This window comes from Zootoca vivipara, chromosome 10, assembly GCF_965207765.1.
Source record: "Zootoca vivipara chromosome 10, rZooViv2.hap1.1, whole genome shotgun sequence".
Classification (NCBI taxonomy): Eukaryota; Metazoa; Chordata; class Lepidosauria; order Squamata; family Lacertidae; genus Zootoca; species Zootoca vivipara.
In genome coordinates, this window is record NC_142593.1 from 44,514,852 (window position 1) to 44,535,724 (window position 20,873).

General features: G+C 43.0%; 1 protein-coding gene across 2 annotated transcripts in view; it reads left to right on the plus strand.

Annotated features, from left to right (window-relative positions):
* PRKAA1 (protein kinase AMP-activated catalytic subunit alpha 1) overlaps positions 1-20,873 on the plus strand; it is a 39,851-nt gene that overhangs the window by 7,969 nt on the left and 11,009 nt on the right. Inside the window, exons 2-4 of one of the 2 annotated variants that reach the window (XM_088653265.1) lie at positions 13,012-13,153; positions 14,764-14,857; positions 17,968-18,112. In XM_088653265.1, the coding sequence (XP_088509391.1) occupies positions 13,012-13,153; positions 14,764-14,857; positions 17,968-18,112 (381 nt within the window). Of the gene's footprint in view, positions 1-13,011; positions 13,264-14,763; positions 14,858-17,967; positions 18,113-20,873 lie in introns of both variants that reach the window. The other variant, XM_035100532.3, reaches the window with a different exon arrangement.

Below are 20,873 nucleotides of genomic sequence, written 5' to 3' on the forward strand. Positions count from 1 at the left end.
CACTGCTGCGTTGCAGAGGCTCGGGACTCTCCGTGCGGCGCTGCTGGGTGCTGACCCGGCAAGCTGCCTCCTCCTTCTCCTGCTGTGGCTCGGGGCGCTCCACGCAGCGCTGCTCCAGCCGCCTTTCTACCCCCTCCCCAGCCCCCAGCTGTTTGTCGGCGCGGCGCTTCAGCAGCAAGGTCCCGCTGCTGGGTCCCGCTGGCTGGGTCGCTCGGCGGGCCACATGACGAGGTCTGGCGGGCCGGATTTGGCCCCCGGGCCTTGTGTTTGACACCCGTGGAGTAGAATATCCCAGCAACATTTTGTTTCACATTCCATTTGTCTTCTGTAAAGTGGTGTTTTCCTGGTGGGTAGATGCTGTCTCCTTCTGTGGTTTCACACACAGCCTGAACCTGTGCATATTTACCTGGAGGTGAACAGCCCATGTGGCTGCAACTTTATGTAGGAACGTGGAGTCTGTCCCGTCCCCGTCCCCCCACCCCACCCCACCCCACCCCGTCTCCTTCCAAAGGTCTCACATTGTGAAATAAGCTTAGAACCCACTGGGGCAGAAAAGAAAATAATCTGATTATTTTATTGCCCTGCTAATCCCTCAGCATGTCAGCTTTCACAGCGGATGAACTGTAGTTGTTGTGGAAATAAATGTTTATGGACCTGAAGGTGATGGTCTCTGTTCCATTTGGTAGTGAGGGCTTGTTCCAAGAGGGTACATGATACTTGCCTTTCCTGTTGTATCTCAGTTTCATTGGAACATCCTCCCTACCTTGCCCTTAGGGAAATGACAGAAGCCAATGCGTTTTGCCCGACCTTTGAAATTATTGACATTTTAGCTGCTAGTTTTAGAGTGAGCTGATAGCCTGATGATAATGATAGTTGTTACTGGTTTTATTGTATGTGTTTATAGTCTCTATACTGCCCTGGGCGGTTGCATAACTGGTAAGGAGATCTATAAAATTTAAAAATAATAATACCTTGCTTGAGTTGCTGAAGACCATAGCCCACATCTAAATCCTGGCTGGCTAATACATTCCCCCCCCCCTCCCAAAGGCCTCTTGCTATCATCGTTTATAGCATGCTGTGCTGTATGCTTTATGTTTCATAACAGTGCAGGACCTAGTCTTCTCAAGGCTACTATTTTGACCCGGGACAACAGTACTGCTATGTTTTGTGGGTCTTGAATCATATTCTGCCCACGCTTTGTTATGAGAAATAATACTCATGTTCTAGGATTACTGTTTTCTCATCTAGTTGTTACGCACAGCTTTTAAACTTTTGTTGAAATTGGGCTTCGTTGTGCAGGCCATGTGCCAGGCTAAACATATTCTCCAAAGCATCATAGAATCATGGAATTGCAGAGTTGGAAGGGACCACAAGGGTCATCTAGTCCAACCCCCTGTAATGCACAAATCTTTTGCCTTTGGGCTTTTGCCTTTGGGCTTGAACCCATGACCCTAAGATTAAGAGTCTTATGCTGTACCAGCTGAGCCTTCCCAGTATCAAATCAGGCTTTGTTACTGTGCTTTATGTATGGTATGATGAATTGAGAGTAATGTGAATACAGTGCAATGCTAACTTTCCTCCTCTGTTTAAACTTGGACACAGTACCTCTGAAAACTGGCTGTCATAATTCAGTCCTCAGAATCTGCAACTCTCTGGTTCAACCCACCTTAATTCAGGCTTAGGCCACTTTAAACCACTTGATTCATGTTCTTAAATAGGTGGTGCTATTAAAAAAAAAGGTGAGCTATTAAAAAAAACACAAATCACCTTCCTGGTGGGCAGGCTTCAAAATCTTCCCTGCTTGTCCAAATCCGTTAGACAGCAATCTGAATTCCATTTACCTGGGAGTAAGCCACAATGACTTCAGTGAGACTGACATCTCAGTGGACATACCGGTAGTTAGGATTGCAGCCTGTCAGTATACACCAAATGATCAACATGGGTATTTGAGACCAGGCAGGCTAGTTAAAATAAAAATGAGGACTAGTAACCTTTTGTGAACTTATTAGGCACGCTAACTGAACTTGCTTCACTTTGATAGTTAAAATTGTGCATCTGAGTATCTTGTGTTCTGATTTTAGAGAAAAGCTGTGTTTTGTGTCCTTGCTTTGTGTGGGAAATAACTTGATGGGATAAGGAAGGAAAGTCTGCCTTGCCTTTTCTTCCTTTCCCACAGAAACCAAGGCAATGCTATGAACTCTTCAAGCTTGCTTTGAACTTTGCAATTCAGTCCCAGAGGTGGAAGCAGCCAACTGTCTGTCGCCAATGAATTTTTCGCCGGGTCCTTTGAACACTTTCTGCTTACCAGAGATTCTTGTTCTCGCTCTTTGTATTAAAAGCATACAATTTAGCAAATTTAGTTTGGCTGCCTGGCTTGTCTTGAGGTTTTCCAGAAACTGAACAATAAAGCTAGAAATAAAGAAGAAATTGTGAAGGTGAAGAGGGAGGAGATACCAATGACCAAAAGTGACTAGGCACCAAGAGATGTGGTTTTTTCCTTCCTTATTAGCAGTCAGGGTGAATAAAAATCAATGATTTTTTAAAAAAATAAATTAAAAAATCGGATTTTTTTATTTAAATTGGATTTTTTTATTTAAATCGATTTTTCTAAATAAAATGCTTTTTGAGGAAAATATATTACCATCCAAAGGTTATTCCATCATGAAATAAAGATTAGTTTTTTAATTACCGGTATGTAGAATAAGGTTGTATATGTTTAATTTTTTGGGTAAATAATTTCCATTAATCCATTCACAATGTCATGCTCTTCCAGAGGTTTTTGTAAGATTATTGGGCAGTTTCTCTGCCTACAAGATATTATCACAGATGCTTGGTTTACTTTTGCAGTTTTCAAAACTGAATTTGACTCGAGATCACATGCCTCTTCTTCACAGCAAAAATGTTATAACATGAACAGAGTTGAGAAAAAGACCTTAATCTTATTGTTCTACAAGCCTATGAATACAGAAACAACCCCTTCAGTGCTAAGTTTCAAGAAGTTCAGTGAATAGAATAGAAACAATATTTTTCTGATTGTTTGGAGTGGACAGTATTTAAGTTTTTCATGTGTAGGCTGGGCTGACAGTCTAAGTTTCTTAAAATATATATATTTTGTTTTTGTTTAGCCAAATTAGTTAACAAACATGGATGTTTGTTTAAGCAAATAACATATGCTGTAATGTTATTGTTTCAGTTGAATAAATCTATTTAAATTGTTATTATTAAGGTAATGATTATTTTTCTCCTTCCTAAGTACAACAGTAAAGTTGTCCAAATATGAATGATTAACCTATTAAACTGGGGATAAAAAACTAATATGAAAAGTTGTTATTCTAAAAATCTTCATCTACTTGCATATTAAAGTTATACCAGCAAGAATTAGTCTTTATGTAGAAAACTATGATTTAAATCAAGCCTTACTGACTAGTGATTTAAATCGTGATTTAAATCAGTTTGGTTTAAATCAAATCCACCCTGTTAGCAGTTCTCCCCCCCCCAAATAATATTTTAATAAGGTTTTTCCATAATACAGTACAAGAAAAAGTAACCTAAATAAAAACAAAAAGAGAAAGAAAATAAAATGCAGAGTCCTCTCTTAAAGGTCGAACTTAACCCTTGTCTCACACAGAAAGGGGTGAGCTTTCCTTTCTTCTCCCACCCTGGGAGATCTTCCCTTCTCTGCCCCTCATAAAGCGTCCTTCACCAACCATCCATCACCTTTCTGTGTATATAATCCCAATAAAAGTCACAGAGTACCCTGTTTCTCATATTTTAAGACATACCCATAAAATAAGCCATAGCAGGATTTTTAAGCATTCAAGGAATATAAGCCATACCCCGAAAATAAGACATAGTGATAGGCGCAGCAGCAATGCCAGCCGCGGCAGGAGGAGGAGGAAAAAAATAAGACATCCCTTGAAAATAAGCCATAGTGTGTTTTTTTGAGGATAAAATAAATATAAGACATGTCTTATAATATGAGAAACACGGTAGAGGACACCAAGAAAAACAAATGGGGGGGGGAAGAGAAGAAGGAATATTAAAAAAATAGCAGCAAAAGGGAAAACAGAAGGAGAGATGAAAAGGACTTCTGATTTTCCAACGCGTATTAGCAGTTCTGTATAGAAAAAGATATTCCTTTGCAAACGTTTCACAGTCACCCTTGGGGGAAAAAAGCTGCTTATTGATTTTAAGACATTCTCTATTTATCTAAATATTTGGCCATGCTCTGGCAGTTGCAGCTTCATTTACCAGTGCAGATAATCCATGTAGCATATTTTTCATGCATCACGTCATAACTTCCTCATACATTTTCTCTCTTGGGATAGGGAGGCCAAGTGCAAATGATTATTATTATTTTTTAATCAGGGGCGTTTGCAGAGGAAATGAGTGACTTATCTCAGGACTTGATCTCAGGACTTGATGGTAGGTTCTCTAGAGAGTGATCTTGTCTGTAAATTAGGCTGCACCATATACCAATAAACTAGAGAGCCCAGTGCAAGAGAACAGAGTTCGTGGTTGGTTTGCTGCTGCTCACTCTTAAAGGAGAAGCAAAAGGGAAAAATCTGCATTCACAGTAAATGATTGTCCACTGCAAACCAGAGTTTACTGTTCATAGTTTCCTTTACAGTGATGTGCAAATTGGGCATATGAGCTTTGTAGCTCTAAATTTCAGTTAGACACATGTCTTTAAATCTTTATTGTGATATGCATTGAATTCTAATTGTGGTATACATTTTACATGAGCCTCTATTATAAGGTGTTGATTAACATACAAGGCTTTGGTTTTTTTTCTTGTATTGTAAAAAGGCATGCAAAATATACACCCCCTTCATGCAAAACACTTGGATAAGTGCATGTGTTCTCAAACAGGAAAAATTGAATCGGTTTTATGTTTGACTTGCTAGCATTTGTACTCTTTATTATTAGGGAGGGGCCATAGCACAACCGTGGAGCGTGTGCTGTGCATGCAGAATGTCTCTCCTTCAATCCCTATCATTGTCAGTTAAAAAGGGACCGGGCAGCTCAGCCTCCCAATGTTTTGGGTGATAGCCTCCATCAGCCCCAGCCAGCATGCTCAAAGGTCAGGTATAATGGGAGTTTTCATCCAAAACATTTGGAGGATACCATGCTAAGGGTGGCGGAGGCAAGTGTTGATATTAAAAATCTCTGACTGAGATCCTGGAGGGTTGCTGTCGGTCAGAGAAGGCACCTGCTGTACACAGAAATCTTACATCAGGTTGTTCAGAATTGATTGTAGCCTTTCTTTTCCTGTTCTTTTCTAGTAGAATATTTTTCAAATAGGTCTTGGGGTTGAATAGAATCCAGCGATATTTGGGAGCTGGGGGTTGGGGGGAATGCTGCACATTGGATGTTTTGGGGAGACTTCCAACATGTAGAATAGGTACCGAATGTTAGGTGAACCTTATATTCCATTGACATCATCAGGAACCCTATCCCAGTTTAAAACATTGAATTCAATGGAAAACAAGCACATCTAAGTACCTTGTTCTGTGTGTCCTTGAAAACCACAGTACTTCAGGTAGAACCTGTTTGTTCTTTGAGTGTTTGCCAAATGCGGATAAGCTTTGGAGCATTTGCTTTCATACATGATACAGGTTTTTATGTAGAGGAAAAATTAATCTGAAAGGCATCAATGTGCCTCTCTCTCTTTTCTCTCTCTCATGCTTGCACACTTATGTTCCTGCTACAATTGCTCCCCAGAACTCCCAGGGTGCAGGGTGCATATATATAGGGTATATATAGATATAGATATGTAGTAAAACACAACATAGGGTGTTAATCATTACACTCAAAATGCTAAAACCCTAAATACTATATTAATTATGGGCAATAAGATTTCTCAAAAGTTTCTGGGAAGAAAAAGGTTTTTCAAAGGGAAAGCAGAGCTAGCTTGATGAATTTATTTAAGAACTGAACACAGCAATGGCACCACTTGCTGAAAGGACTCTGCTTCCTCACCTTAACTCTCCACACTGAAAGCATATTTTATAAAGGCGCTGAATGTATCATCCTGCCTCAGACCATTTTTGCATGTCATGGTAAGCCATAAACCAGGGGTCAGCAAACTTTTTCAGCAGGGGGCCAGTCCACTGTCCCTCAGACCTTGTGGGGGGCCGGACTATATTTTGAAGAAAAATTTGAACGAATTCCTATGCCCCACAAATAACCCAGAGATGCATTTTAAATAAAAGCACACATTCTACTCATGTAAAAACACCAGGCAGGCCCCACAAATAACCCAGAGATGCATTTTAAATAAAAGGACACATTCTACTCATGTAAAAAATGCTGATTTCAGGACCGTCCATGGGCTGGATTTAGAAGGCGATTGGGCTGCATCTGGCCCCCGGGCCTTAGTTTGGGGACCCCTGCCATAAACCATAGTTTGCTGTGCACAAACAAATCTTCCTTCCTTCCTTCCTTCCTTCCTTCCTTCCTTCCTTCCTTCCTTCCTTCCTTCCTTCCTTCCTTCCTTCCTTCCTTCTCACTCTAGTAAGAAACAAACCACAATCCCTGGCTTTGCATTGCATCTAAATCTTTTGCCACTAGTGACTTTACCAATTGTGGTTCGTTGGAGCAGAACAAACCATAATCCCTGGTCTACACATAACACCATTAGCACAGAGGAAAGAAAAGTTCCAGTAAGACGGTTCATTACTTCTGCAACATATAATTATGGCTTACTGTGACACGTGAATGAATCTGTCCTTGTAGCTCAGCATTGTGGTCTCCTGGGATCTCAGTTGTGGTATCACAGCACCTTCAGACACCCTCTTGGTCACCGGTTCCTTCAAAAATAAATAAACTGAAGATTGGGTTTTTGGTGCATTTTTGAGTTCTTTGTTGGTGGGTTGCCTTCTGTTGGTTTTGGAGTGTGTGGGTTTTGCCAATGTTTGGGGTGGGGTGGGGGGTTTCACAGCATCACCTGTATTTCTTTTGGGAAATGGGTATTTTGTGATGCCCACAACAGTTTCTTAGATTTCCAAATGTACCTGAGGCCCCAAAAGTCTGGGGACCCCTGGTGTACTCTGACGGGGAGTGGCTCTCCAGAGGTCTTTCCCAGCACCTACTAACTAAGGTATTTTTTCATAGTAATTGCCAGGGATTGAACATAGAGCCCTTTTGCATGGAAATCATGTGCTCTTGTTACTGGGCCACAACCCTCCAGTGTTGTTGTGATGTGAACGTGTCGCTGTTTCTTTCCCATGCTCCATTACACTTGTTTGCCACACGATGCTGTGTCTTAGAGACCCCCTACACACACCTGCTGACTCCGTAGCAAAACATATACTGGCATTAACCGGGACATAACATAGTTAAACATCTAGATTGTTTGGCTTACCTCCCTGTGTGAAGATGTGTTAATTGATGGTAAATTATTAACAGAACCACCATCCTAAAAGGGGCAGTAGCATCTCTTAATGAACTAAGTGTTACAAAATGTGCTGGAAGCTTTTTTTGTTTCACAGAACTCCTGTCTAAGCAAAATAAGTGGCCAGACATTAAAAGGAAAAAAGCAATAATAGATGTCAATACCTTTGAATAGTGCACTGTTTTCTCTGAGTCATTAAGACCACATTATCTTTCTTCTTGGTACACTGTGTTTTTCATTTGGCACAGTCTTTGGCTTAGCATTATGTGCAAACCAAACTATGCCTTAGCACAAGCAAGCAAACAATGGATTTCCAGAGCAAAGATCATGATTGCTGTGTCTTCCCTTGGTCCTGCTATACTACCCAGGGCTAAACCATGGCTTGGGGTTGTGGTACATCTGAACCTGGGCCTGCGGTTTGCCCTGCTGCAGAGAAACCATACAGTTTAACCAAGGTTTGTTACTGGTTTACCACTCATGGTTTGTCTGCAGCAAGACAAACATCAAATCCTGGTTTGGGCATTAGATTATGTCAAGCCATGGTTTAGGACTGAATAGCACAGCAGGATCAGGACTGAGGAAAGAGCTCAAGTGCTCTGATCTTTGCTCCAAGAACCTGCATGTTAGCACAAGCAAGGAAAGCCATGGTTTGGCTTAGAGCAGGCATCCCCAACCTTCAGCCCTCCACATGTTTTGGACTACAATTCCCACCATCCCTGACCACTGGTCCTGTTAGCTAGGGATCATGGGAGTTGTAGACCAAAATATCTGGAGGGCCGTAGGTTGGGGGTGTGTGCCTGGCTTAGAGTTACATGAGACCTGGGCCAATGTTCAGCTAGTAATGTGCTTCATTTAACTATTGGGGATTGCATAACCCCCAGGTTTCTTAAATGCATTTGACCTTTTTAACATCTACTCCTTTGCTTCCCTTTAACTGGGCTTCACATTTTTAAATTCTTTTAAACGTTTCTGTGCTGGGTTTTTCTGGACAGTTTCCCATTTCCTAACTTGTTACTGCCTCCAAACATCTTAACTGTTGTGCTACTCAGACAATGCTTTTGCTTGGAGCTAGGGGCACTGTTATACAATGGTTCTGCTCCTTCCTCCTGGGCCATGTCCAGAAAGTAGTGGCGGGGATGAATATTGAGATCCCTGAGCTCTCACTTGTGGGGTGCCTCAGGGCTCTGTCCTCTCCCCCATGCTTTTTAACATCTACATGAAGCCTCTGGGAGAGATCATCAGGGGGTTTGGGCTGGGTGTTCATCAGTATGCGGATGATACCCAGCTCTACCTCTCTTTCAAATCAGAACCAGTGAAGGCGGTGAAGGTCCTGTGTGAGTGTCTGGAGGCGGTTGGAGGATGGATGGCGGCTAACGGATTGCAGTTGAATCCTGACAAGTCAGAAGTACTCTTTTTGGGGGACAGGGGGCGGGCTGGTGTGGGGGACTCCCTTGTCCTGAATAGAGTAACTGTGCCCCTGAAGGAGCAGGTGTGCAGCCTGGGAGTCACAGCTGCCCATGGAGGCACAGGTCAATTCTGTGTCCAGGGCAGCTGTTTACCAGCTCCATCTGGTACGCAGGCTCAGACCCTACCTGCCTGCAGACTGTCTAGCAAGAGTGGTGCATGCTCTAGTTATCTCCCGCTTGGACTACTGCAATGCGCTCTACGTGGGGCTACCCTTGAAGGTGACCTGGAAACTACAGCTAACCCAGAATGCGGCAGCTAGACTGGTGACCAGGAGTGGTCGCCGAGACCACATAACACCAGTCTTGAAAGACCTACATTGGCTCCCAGTACGTTTCTGAGCACAATTCAAAGTGTTGGTGCCCATCAGATGTCAAAGAGATAATAATAATAATAATAATAATAATAATAATAATAATAATAATAGGTCTATTTTAAAATGTATTTTATTTGACTTCTGACACTCCTGATACCAAGGGTTGAGGCAAGTAACATGTTTCTTATTCTGCTCTGTTGCTGGTTCTCAACATCTGGTTAGAATAAAAATGTGCTGCTTCCAGAATGTGCAGAGACTGAGACTTTGGTGAGTCTCTAGAGAAGTGACTTCTAAAGTTGAGGTTACCTGAAGCACCAGTTTCGTGTCCTTACAGTCCTGTTGTGTTTTTATTTGTATCTAGATTTTAGGTTTGCCCAGGCATTTTGAAATTGCCACATGTCTCTTTTGCTGTCTTCCTAATTTCTCTTTGTGTTTGAGGATCATCCTATGAGTTTTCTGTTTGGAAAACAAGATGATGATATTGTTCACTAATTCATAAATGCAAATTTCCCCAAAGATGGCGTGATAGCTGTGTTTTACTTCTTGGTGGCTTTTCATAACTCTATGTATTCAACAGTAATGCCTCCCTTTATAAGACAGGCTGTTCTTTCAGAAACTGAGGCTTTCTGGTTGGTTTGTATAATGAACATTGGAAGGTTTAGGAGTTGAGTTCTGTATCATCTTCGTGTAGCTAATAGTGGCAAGCAACTGTATATAATTTATGTGGATCTGCACTTTCCCATTCCATAAAGACGCTTAAGTAAAATATATATTGACATTGAAGACTTCTTGATAGCATTCCAATTAAAAAAAACAGCATGGAAAATAAAATATTGTGAATAATAATAATAATAATAATAATAATTTATTATTTATACCCCACCCACCTGGCTGGGTTTCCCCAGCCACTCTGGGCGGCTTCCAACAAGACATTAAAAGTACAATAATCTATTAAACATTAAAAGCTTCCCTAAACAGGGCTGCCTTCAGATGTCTCCTAAAAGTCTGGTAGTTGTTGTTCTCTTTGACGTCTGATGGGAGGGCGTTCCACAGGGCGGGTGCCACTACCGAGAAGGCCCTCTGCCTGGTTCCCTGTAACTGGAAGACATGATTGAATGTGTATAGTGTTTGTAGAGTAATGGGAATATAGACTCTCCATGATAATCTGTGTCTTCCAAGCTGCCAAACTGGATATGATATGGAAGGTCGCTGATCAGGATCTCCCAGTTTTTATTGATTTGCAGTCCCACATGGCTGCTTTGAATACCAGGGGACGTTCTCACTTACCCTTTCCCATTGCCAAAACTGTTAGTAGCTCTGCAAAGAAAAATGGATAGGTGCCTTATGAATTTCAAGTTTCACCCCATAGAGCTAATAGCTTTCTTTTGGGGGGGGGGTCCTCTCTGCTTGTTTGTAGGTATGTGATTTAGATGGGAAAATGACACCACCTTCTCCACTTCCCTGATCTTTGAAGTAGTCCTGCGGGACTGCTAATCATTCGATGGAAAACCACCGACAAGCCCCTCCCCCCAATGGAAAGACCATTCTCCTTGATTTCCCCCTGTAATTCTGCTTTGGCCCTTTACCCGAGGCAACTTATGTTTGTTAGCCTGTAGGAACTGGCATGTGGGGCAAAATAGCTGCAGTGCTGGTTGATGACATTTACTGATGACATTGTGACATTTACTGAAAAATGATGGCATGGTTAAGTGGGCTAGCCACCTGTTTTTGACCGAAGAGAACCAGAGATAGCAAATACGTTGTGCTGCTCTTAATTTATTTTAATTCCGTACCCACCCTTCGCCACAAGGTGCCAGAGTGGGTCACAGCAATCCAACCTGCCTCCCTCAATTCAGTATTACAATTAAAATTTGCAGTCAGGATCATAGGGTAGGTCCTACAAATACATCTCTCGGGCATCGATGGCAAAGATTAAGTACACGATAGAAGCTGTGCAGTGGAAGTTTCAGGTTCACCTCTGTGGAGAGAGGATTTTACAACATAGGGGTTGCCGTAGATTGAAAATGCCCTCTCCCAGGTTCTTCCCCAAAGCTCCTGAGAGTGGTGAAGCTACCAAGAGGCCCCTGCTGCCCATTTTAACACCCAAGAAAGTCTGTAGGGTATTTAAGATATTTGGGGCCCAAGCTGCTTGGGGGGATTTAAACACATTGCTGAATTTTGCTCAGAACTGACCTGGCAGCCATCACAACTGATCTAGTATGTCTTCCCACTCTTCCTTTAAATGTTTCTGGAGGGGCAAGTTCTTAAATAACCATTTCCTATGTTTAACCATAGGACTACACTGCCTCCAATAACCTCCTTTCACAGCAATGAAATTTACTACCCTCCGCACCTCTCCCATAACAACACACAACTGTTGCTAGTTTCAACCATAGACTGTCTTGTGACCCTCCCTGTTTGCAAGGTACATTCTCTTGCTCTTTTAAAAATTCCTCCTCCCAAACAGTCTTGCAACCAAGTCTGTGCAAGTTACTGTCCCACAAAAGTATTTTCTTTTATGAACCCATCTTTTCCCACACATGCCTTCTACAGTATTTGGTTTTTGGTTTTGTTTTGTTTTTGCATATCAATCGACCCTCTTGCTGTTTACCAAAGCTTCTCTGCTTGCTTAAGGTAAAGCTAAAGGGACCCCTGACCATTAGGTCCAGTCGTGACCGACTCTGGGGTTGCGCGCTCATCTTGCATTATTGGCCGAGGGAGCCGGCGTATAGCTTCCAGGTCATGTGGCCAGCATGACAAAGCCGCTTCTGGCAAACCAGAGCAGCACATGGAAACGCTGTTTACCTTCCCGCTGTAGCGGTTCCTATTTATCTTCTTGCACTTTGACATGCTTTCGAACTGCTAGGTTGGCAGGAGCTGGGACCAAGCAACGGGAGCTCACCCCGTCACAGGGATTCGAACCGCCGACCTTCTGATCAGCAAGCCCTAGGCTCTGTGGTTTAACCCACAGAGCCACCTGGCAGCAATTCTTACTTCCCCGGTCATTTTTCTTCTTCTTTTGTCTGGAAGGCAGTGTAGTGTAAATAAGCAGAACTGTGTGTGAATGATCAGGAAGTAAGGTGTGTCCTGCTGAATAACTCCTGCAGAAGTAACCAGTGTTGCTTGCCTTTGTTCAGGTGAAGTCATCTGAAAGAAGCCCCCTCCCCCAACCTCTAATAATAATAATAATAATAATAATAATAATAATAATAATAATAAATTTTTATTTATACCCCGCCCTCCCCAGTCAAAACCAGGCTCAGGGCGGCTCACACCAATAAAATTACAATAAGACATAAAAGAAAAGAAAACAATTAATTAAAATACAGATTAAAATACAATATTAAAATTAACAATGCAGCCTCATTTTAGGTAGTCCATAAATCCAAACCATGCGAGAGGAAAACACAGGGGTCAGACTGAATCCAACCCAAAGGCCAGGAGGAACAGCTCTGTCTTGCAGGCCCTGCGGAAAGATGACAAATCCCGCAGGGCCCTGGTCTCCTGTGAAAGAGCGTTCCACCAAGTTGGGGCCAATACTGAAAAGGCCCTGGCCCTAGTTGAGGCCAATCTAGCCACCTATTCGCTCGGGATCTCCAGAATATTGTTGCTTGTGGACCTTAAGGTCCGCCGTGGGGCATGCTAGGAGAGGCAGTCCCGTAGGTAAAGGCACCTGATATAGCATCAGTGAAATAGTCTATGAGAGCCCCTTGGTTCCTGGAGTTTTTTTGAAGCAATATTTACCAACATTTCTGGCTAAACATTTCTTTTCTTTTCTTTCTTTCTTTCTTTCTTTCTTTCTTTCTTTCTTTCTTTCTTTCTTTCTTTCTTTCAGTTGGCAAACATGAGCTGACTGGGCACAAAGTGGCCGTGAAGATCTTGAACAGGCAGAAGATTCGCAGCCTTGATGTGGTGGGGAAAATCCGCAGAGAGATTCAGAACTTGAAGCTTTTCCGGCATCCGCACATAATCAAGCTGTAAGTTCATGGATGTTTCCGTTCGAGAATAATCTCTCTGACGCTGGGTGTTCCTCGAGAAACGGAGCTCTCCCGTTCAATGGGCAAAATGAATGTTGGCAGGTTTTCAGGTGTGGTTCTTGTTTCTTCTTTGTGCTATAAACCAACCATGGCAAGCAAGCATTTATAACTCACAGGGAGCCGGAAGGCACTTGGCTAAAACGTCTAGTGAAGGCTTTTTTAGTCGCACAATAACAAGGATGGAAAATAACTCCCTTGGGGAAGTCAATGGAAGCAAGGCTTGCATATGTGTTTTTGTGTGTGTGTGTGGGGGGGGTATTTTAGTACTAGGTAACGCAGTTGCCCCATGGCAAACAGTTAAATGTCCACCAATTCCGGTGTGTACCCTCTCTTCTGACTACCTGCTTGTGTTGCGGCTGTAGTAGGTCTTAGGAGCCGCTAGCACAATTTTTAATTGAATGTATGCCCCAACTTTCTACAAAAGTATACAAGGCGGCTTACGCAAAAACGACACAGTACAAATTAAGACAAAAGTGCAACCTATAAACAAGACAAAGTGCAATCTAAAAAGCAAAACCAGCAAGCAGCAGATCACACCGTAAAAGATGGGGGCCATAAGACTCTCCTCTCTTCCCTTCCTCTGATTCCAATTTCTTCCGCAAGCCTTATCCAGGATTCCCTCTTAACCAGGGTTTGGCAACCAGGGTCTGAAACAGCTTCCAATGTTAAGAAGGGGTTTCTTTAGCAGTAACACTCAATGCTGATGTAATGCACCATCATGGTTAAGGCAGAGGGAGTCTTGTGAGGCATGGCAAGGTTCAGGGAGATGGCTTGCACGATCCTGGGTTCCCCTAAAAATCTTGTAACCATGGTTCAAAACACCGGGAGTGGTATATTTGTATTGCTTGTATGTGCCTCAGGCTTTTACAACACACAATCCATCCAATGTATAACCTAGTTCAGGCATCCCCAAACTGTGGCCCTCCAGATGTTTTGGCCTACAACTCCCATGATCTCTAGCTAAGAGGACCCAGTGGTCAGGGATGATGGGAATTGTAGTCCAAAACATCTGGAGGGCCGAAGTTTGGGGATGCCTGACCTAGTTGATCAAGAACCTGCTTTCTCAGAATCTCCTCTCCTTGTTTTGATGCTGTGGAAGCTTTTGCCATAGTCAAGTCATACTGCCTCTTTGGTGATGTGTGGTAAAATAGACTTGGTGGTTGAAATGTTTCCCGCAGCTCCAGACAGTAGTACTGCACATTTTCTTTGGTCCAGGATAGTCCAAAGCAGTCACTGAAGACTTTCAGGAGTGGGGCATCAATCAAAGCTACCATGGATTCCATCCAGGTGCCACAGGTCTGCTCTGCATTTTTTGCTGACTCAGAAAATCCTGTGATAGCTGCATGTGTAAAGGAAAGGCCTGAGGCAAATCCTTCGCACTCTGAATGTGAAAGTAAGCTCCATTGAACCTGATGAAACTTCACTTCCAGATAAGCAAATGTATTATTTGGTTGCTCATCCATACACACCCTTTAATTGGAAGAGCTGCTCACTTTGTATGGCTCACGTAAGTGTATACAGTGAGTAAAATAATATATTTTCTTTCTCAGGTACCAAGTTATCAGCACCCCATCTGATATATTTATGGTGATGGAATATGTTTCAGGAGGTGAACTGTTTGATTACATCTGTAAAAATGGAAGGGTAAGTCTACCCAGTTTTTTCGAAGTTCTCCATATATTTTTCAATCTTGGGTGGGCTGCTGCACAGAATTCATTGGTTCAGACATTGAAAGCGAAGTATGCGAAAAGTAGCACATTGGAGTAGTCTGATTATATGAACTTCCTCCGTTCTAGAAAATTGCAGTTTCACAGTTCACGGAACAGAGCAAGTGACCGGACTGTTCTCTAACCCCATGTTACATTGTTCCCACAATCACTTTTATGGGCCATGTTTTTGTGCAAAGCGGCCCACCTTGAGTTCAAGGACCCAGTCTCTGGCTTATTTAGAAATGGCATCAACTCTGGTACCGTGTAGATCAGCAGTAGTGGGTGATAGGATGCATAAAATGTTCACATACAGTGGAACCTCGGTTTATGAACACCCCGGTTTACGAATTTTCAGTTTACGAACACCGCGGACCCATCTGGAACGGATTAATTCACTTTCCATTACTTTCAATGGGAAAGTTCGCTTCAGTTTATGAACGCTTCAGTTTATGAACAGACTTCCGGAACCAATTGTGTTCATAAACCGAGGTACCACTGTACATGTAAACAAATACCAGTGGTGTTCCCCCCCCCCAATTTCTGGGGTTAACCTTTGAAGAAAGTATCCACAATAAGTACTTCTGATCATTAACATCACTCTTCTAATAGTAGTAGTATTGTATGCCAGTTCTTTTTCAGAGAATTGTACAGTTGGAAGAGACCCTATGGGTCATGTCATTTGACCCCCTGCATTGCAGGAATCACAGCTAATCACAGACAGGTGACCATCCAACCTCTGTTTAACAACATCCAGTGATGGAGAGTCCATCACCTTCCAAAGTATTTTTTCTCAATGTACCGTAAATATTCTCCTGGAAGCAGATGCAGACAAATGGACAATGAACTGGAAAGGAGAATGACTGGCATTCTTTTTCCTACCAGTGAATACCCTTAGTCATGTATCTGTGGCTGCAATTTTTTCCTTCCCTTCATTATTGATATATCTGTATGACGGATGAATGGTTGCACACCGGTAAGAAGCGGCACGAAAAGGCATTTTGCTGGGCTGCAGTCTAACTTCTAGCTTCAAGGATAAAGGCTGATATTTGGTTTTGTAACTCACTGGCAGGACACAGGTGGCACTGTGGGTTAAACCACAGAGCCTAGGGCTTGCCGATCAGAAGGTCGGCGGTTCGAATCCCTTCCTCGGTCCCAGCTCCTGCCAACCTAGCAGTTCAAAAGCATGTCAAAGTGCAAGTACAGTAATACCTCGGGTTACAAACGCGATCCGTTCCGGATCGCAGTTCGTAACCCGATTAGTTCGCAAACCAAGCGCGATGGGCGCCGCCATTTTGCGCATGCGCAAAGCGCGCGATCGCGCGCGCACGCGGCTTATGCGCGCGCGCGGGGGGCGAAAACACTTCCGGGTTTGCGCAGTTCGTAACCCGAACTGTTCGCAAACCGAGGTGATCGTAACCCGAGGTACGACTGTAGATAAATAGGTATCGCTCCAAGCGGGAAGGTAAACGGCATTTCCATCCGCTGCTCTGGTTCGCCAGAAGCAGCTTTGTCATGCTGGCCACATGATCTGGAAGCTGTATGTCGGCTCCCTCGGCCAATAATGTGAGATGAGCGCCACAACCCCAGAGTCGGTCATGACTGGACCTAATGGTCAGGGGTCCCTTTACCTTTCCTTTAACTCACTGGTAAGAGTACATGGTTTGCATGCAGAAGGTCCCAGGTTCAAATCCTGGCATCTCCAGTTAGAAGTGTCATGCTGCCTTTGCCATGAGACCCTGCGTAGCCATATTCAGGCAGATAAAGTCTGGGCAAGATGGGCAGTAGTCTGACCGTACATATGATAGCTTCCAGTGTGTTTTCCTTGTGCTTATTTGAGCTCCTGTGAGAGCAAGAGCTTTTCCATTGGTTTCATTGTTGGGGGGGGGGGGACTTTAAGTATCCGTTTCCATTGCAAACAGAGCTACAATCAGTCGAGATGCCTGGGTAAATATGAGAACTGCAGGTATGGCCTGGTGAAGCTTTGTGTGATATCTTTGATCTTGGTCTAGTCGGTGACAAAAGGCGTCAATATTTATACTGAACCAGAGTTTTTACCCAAAGGGATCCTTAGTATTGTTTTCAAAACCAAACAATGTTTGGCATTGTTTAGAGTGCCACCTTAAGCGGGAACTGATGGACCCCTGGTTTGGATATCAGAATGATTGATAGCTTTTCATATGTGAATGTTGCATTATTACTTCTTCACTAGGGAAACAGCAAAATCACGTATTAGCATTGCTAAAAGTGTGTCACAGTTTCAAAAGAGTTTAGTTTAGTTGGGGGTCGGAGAGGTTGAGGATTTGTGTGTGTGTGTTGACATTTTAAACCATGTTAGATAGCCTTATTAAGTAAAGTCAATGTGACAAAGCATCTAAGAAGCTGCTTTCTGAATCATGAAACATCGGTTTTGACACAACTACGCTTTTCAAGGACCAAATGGTGTTCTTCTTTTTCTTTTTTTGGAGACAGCAAAGTTCTTAATCCAGCTCTTGCCACTACCACTAAGTAGGCAATGAACTTCATGCAACTCTCTAAATTTTCATTACAAGGAGAATTATTCTAAGATTTATTTTAACTTTCTCAATATTCCAGCTGATGAAGAATAGTCGAAACAGGGCCTTGTCCTGATTTTTACTGGAATTTGAATTTATCTTTATTTGCCTTCAACATTGGGCTTGATTCCCATTTAAACTCCGCATCAAATCAATAAAACCTTGTGAAGATTTTTTGGAAATCATATTCTTTTGGCCTGAGTTCTTGCAATTCATTGCTTATTTCTGGACTTTCCCAAGAACTCCAATTTCCACTACCACTAAGTAAGCAAGACTTATTTAACTTTTCCAACTTCTTTTGTACCCCAGCATTTTTCTCCCCACCCTGTTTTTAAACAAAAGAAAACATGGAATATGTTTGGCATCCTAATGCCACAAAGCTGACATGCTCTGCCATTAATAAATTGGAAATGCTCAAATGTCTTGCAGTATGTTTGTGTGTTTGTTTAAAAATGTATCCCTTTTCTTGTTTCCCCCCCTCCTCTCTTGTTAGCTTGATGAAAAGGAGAGTAGACGTCTGTTCCAGCAAATCCTTTCTGGTGTGGATTATTGCCATAGGCATATGGTAGTGCATAGAGACTTGAAACCTGAAAATGTACTGCTTGATGCACACATGAATGCCAAGATTGCCGATTTTGGTAGGTTTCCTTTCATGAATGTCTCTTATATTTTGGTATACAATGAACATTTATGTAGTACTGAGTTCCTGGTGCTTGCATTGAACTCTGATACTAAACAGAGATCTGTGTCTTGTGGTACTAAGGTGTTCCTTTGCCTGTTTAGAGGAAAGAAGGGTTCTTAAGGTCTGCCCTCCCCCACAAGTTTTTTTGTAGTTGTTAACTTCTAAAATGCATTGATTATTTTCTTTCTTCGGGGGCAATTCTTTTTGTTGGAACACTGCAGAAAAAAGCTGTTGAGGCATCCTTCTCCTTTGGGGTTCTGCCCATTTAGGAAACATTTAGCTCAATACTGCTGCTGTTTGCATTATTATTATTTTTAATTAACAAAATACATTGTTTGAAAGTTTCAGCAGAAAAAATGGTAACTAAAACAAACAAGAACAAAACAGAAAAATGCCAAACGGTGATTCAACAGCTTAATAATTAGTCTCCCTCACCAGGTAAAATTGGTCTGCAGAATGTTTAATTCTATATAGACTAATAGATTTGGAAGATTAGCTCCTACATCCAGATGATGCTCACATTTTGTATTTAAAAACCTCATTATAATATACTTTAGTGAAACCCAGTGGCATTAAAAAAATAACACTGCAGTGCATTCTGTATACTTGCCTATTGCTGTTTGAAATTAAATGCAAACTGTTTTGGATTTAAATTTGAACGCTCAACATGCATCTTGGTGATTAAACCACCCAAGAGGAAAAGCAGATGTCTTACTAAATCCTATTTACTCTGCCTTCTTTTCTCTTTATATGGGATCAAAGCCGGTGGCAAAACTTGCTTTGACCAAGCTTATGTAATGTGAATTTGCAGCCCAATCCTGTGCTTGTTAACTTGGTAGCAAGTCCCACGAGTTCCATGGGGACATTCCAAGCAACCCTTCATAAGCATTGCATCCTTAATAGTGCAGTCCTATGCATGTTTAGTCAGCAGTAAACTCCCACAGTGGGGCTTACTCCCAGGTAAGTGTGTAGGATTGCACTCACTATGTGAGTTGGCACCTTACCATCAGCCAGCCACCCACTGTGTCAGCTTGCAGTCCCTTCTTCCTACTCCATCCTTTTAGTGAAGAACCTGTCATCTAGACAGAAGAGTCCCCCCCCCCATCCCTAAATATATCATATATCCATGCTGTTTGTATGCTGCCTTGGCTTTTAAAAAAACTGAGTCAGCTTTGAGGTCTCTGATGAAAGATGCTGTGCAAATGCTAAGTACTTAGGTATGTCAAAGGTACGGTATAATTGGAGGTTCACCATCTTGCCACATCTTTCCTCTCTGGTGGACTGCTACATCTCCATGCCTTTTGGGACAGCAAACAACTTTGCTTATTTATTGTTTAAAGTAGAATGTCATTCTAATTTTGCAATATTAAATATAATTTAGAACAGCATTAACACAAGGAGCTGCCTTCTCCCAAGCTGGATTGCTGCCCAAGTGGCCCACTGTATCTGTTCTCACTAGCAATTGCTTTCCCAGGCAGATATCCCAGCCCTTTTTTGCTGGAGAGGCCGGAAACTGAACTTGTAGACTTCTGCATGCAAAGCGTATTCCCTGTTGCTTAATGTATGTCCCTTCCCCTTCTGCCAGCCCTTTGCAAATAGAGTAAGTAATTTGCCTGTGGTTGGCTTTAAGGGGAAATGAGCTGTCCTGCTCTGGCAGAGCTGGGGAACCTTTTGGACTCAGCGGGCCAGAGCCTTATCTGGCCACAGCCCTGCAGGCCAACTTTGACCGGTGGGCAGGACAACCCACCCACCAATCACAGAACAGCATGATGCTGTTGGATGGTTGACAGGTAGGTTGTCCTGCTTACCTGCCAAAATCTCTTGCACAGTGGTTCCCAAGGGCCCAGCAGCCAGCTGGCTGTGGAGGGCTTGGAGACCCAAGCACAAAGCGGTTTGCATGCCCTTTGCAGCTGATCCGGCAGGGTTCAACTTTACCACCCGTCAGCTGCTGTTGGGCAGTAGAGCCAAAGCCTGCCTTCCCATGCCACTGTACAACTGGGAACTAGACCCCTGTGAACTGGCGACTGCATCTCTGCCTGCCCCATACCTAACATCACATATGACGTCAGGTGTGGAATGGGTGAGTGTGGTTTGGGGAAATGGCTACTTTGAAACCCCGAAGAGCCGGATTTGGACCGTGGGCCAGAGATTCCCCACTTTGCTGTGCTGCACAGAGGATTGTGCAAATTTGCGCTGTGCCACCATTGCATGTCACCTCAGCAGAGCTGTACCTTTTGATCTAATAACGCACACTTGAGAAGCATGATGTTTTCTGGGTTGTGGCTACCGTTGCCGCTCGCTTCCCAGTCTGGTCCCCTTCCTTCCTGCAGAAGCGAAAACAAAAATAAGCTACAACTTTGCAAGTGGTTGAGGGGTCATGCTGAAGTGGTGGTGCGTCAGCTGAAGGAGACTTAGCAATGAATGATAGCAGCATGATATCTCTGTTCTTCTTTATGTGAAGGGTACATGAAACAACATTTCCACTTTATATGGGTCCAATGTTAAGTCATTCTCAGAGTAGGCTCATTGAAATCAGTGGACTTCAGTGGTCTACTCAGGGTTTGCCTTATCAGTGGTGGCCAAACTTGGCCCTCCAGCTGTTTTGGGAGTTCCCATCATTCTTGGCCACTGGCCCTGTTAGCTAGGGATGGTGGGAGTTGTAGTCCAAAAACAGCTGGAGGGCCAAGTTTGGCCACCACTTAGCTGGATATCATCCT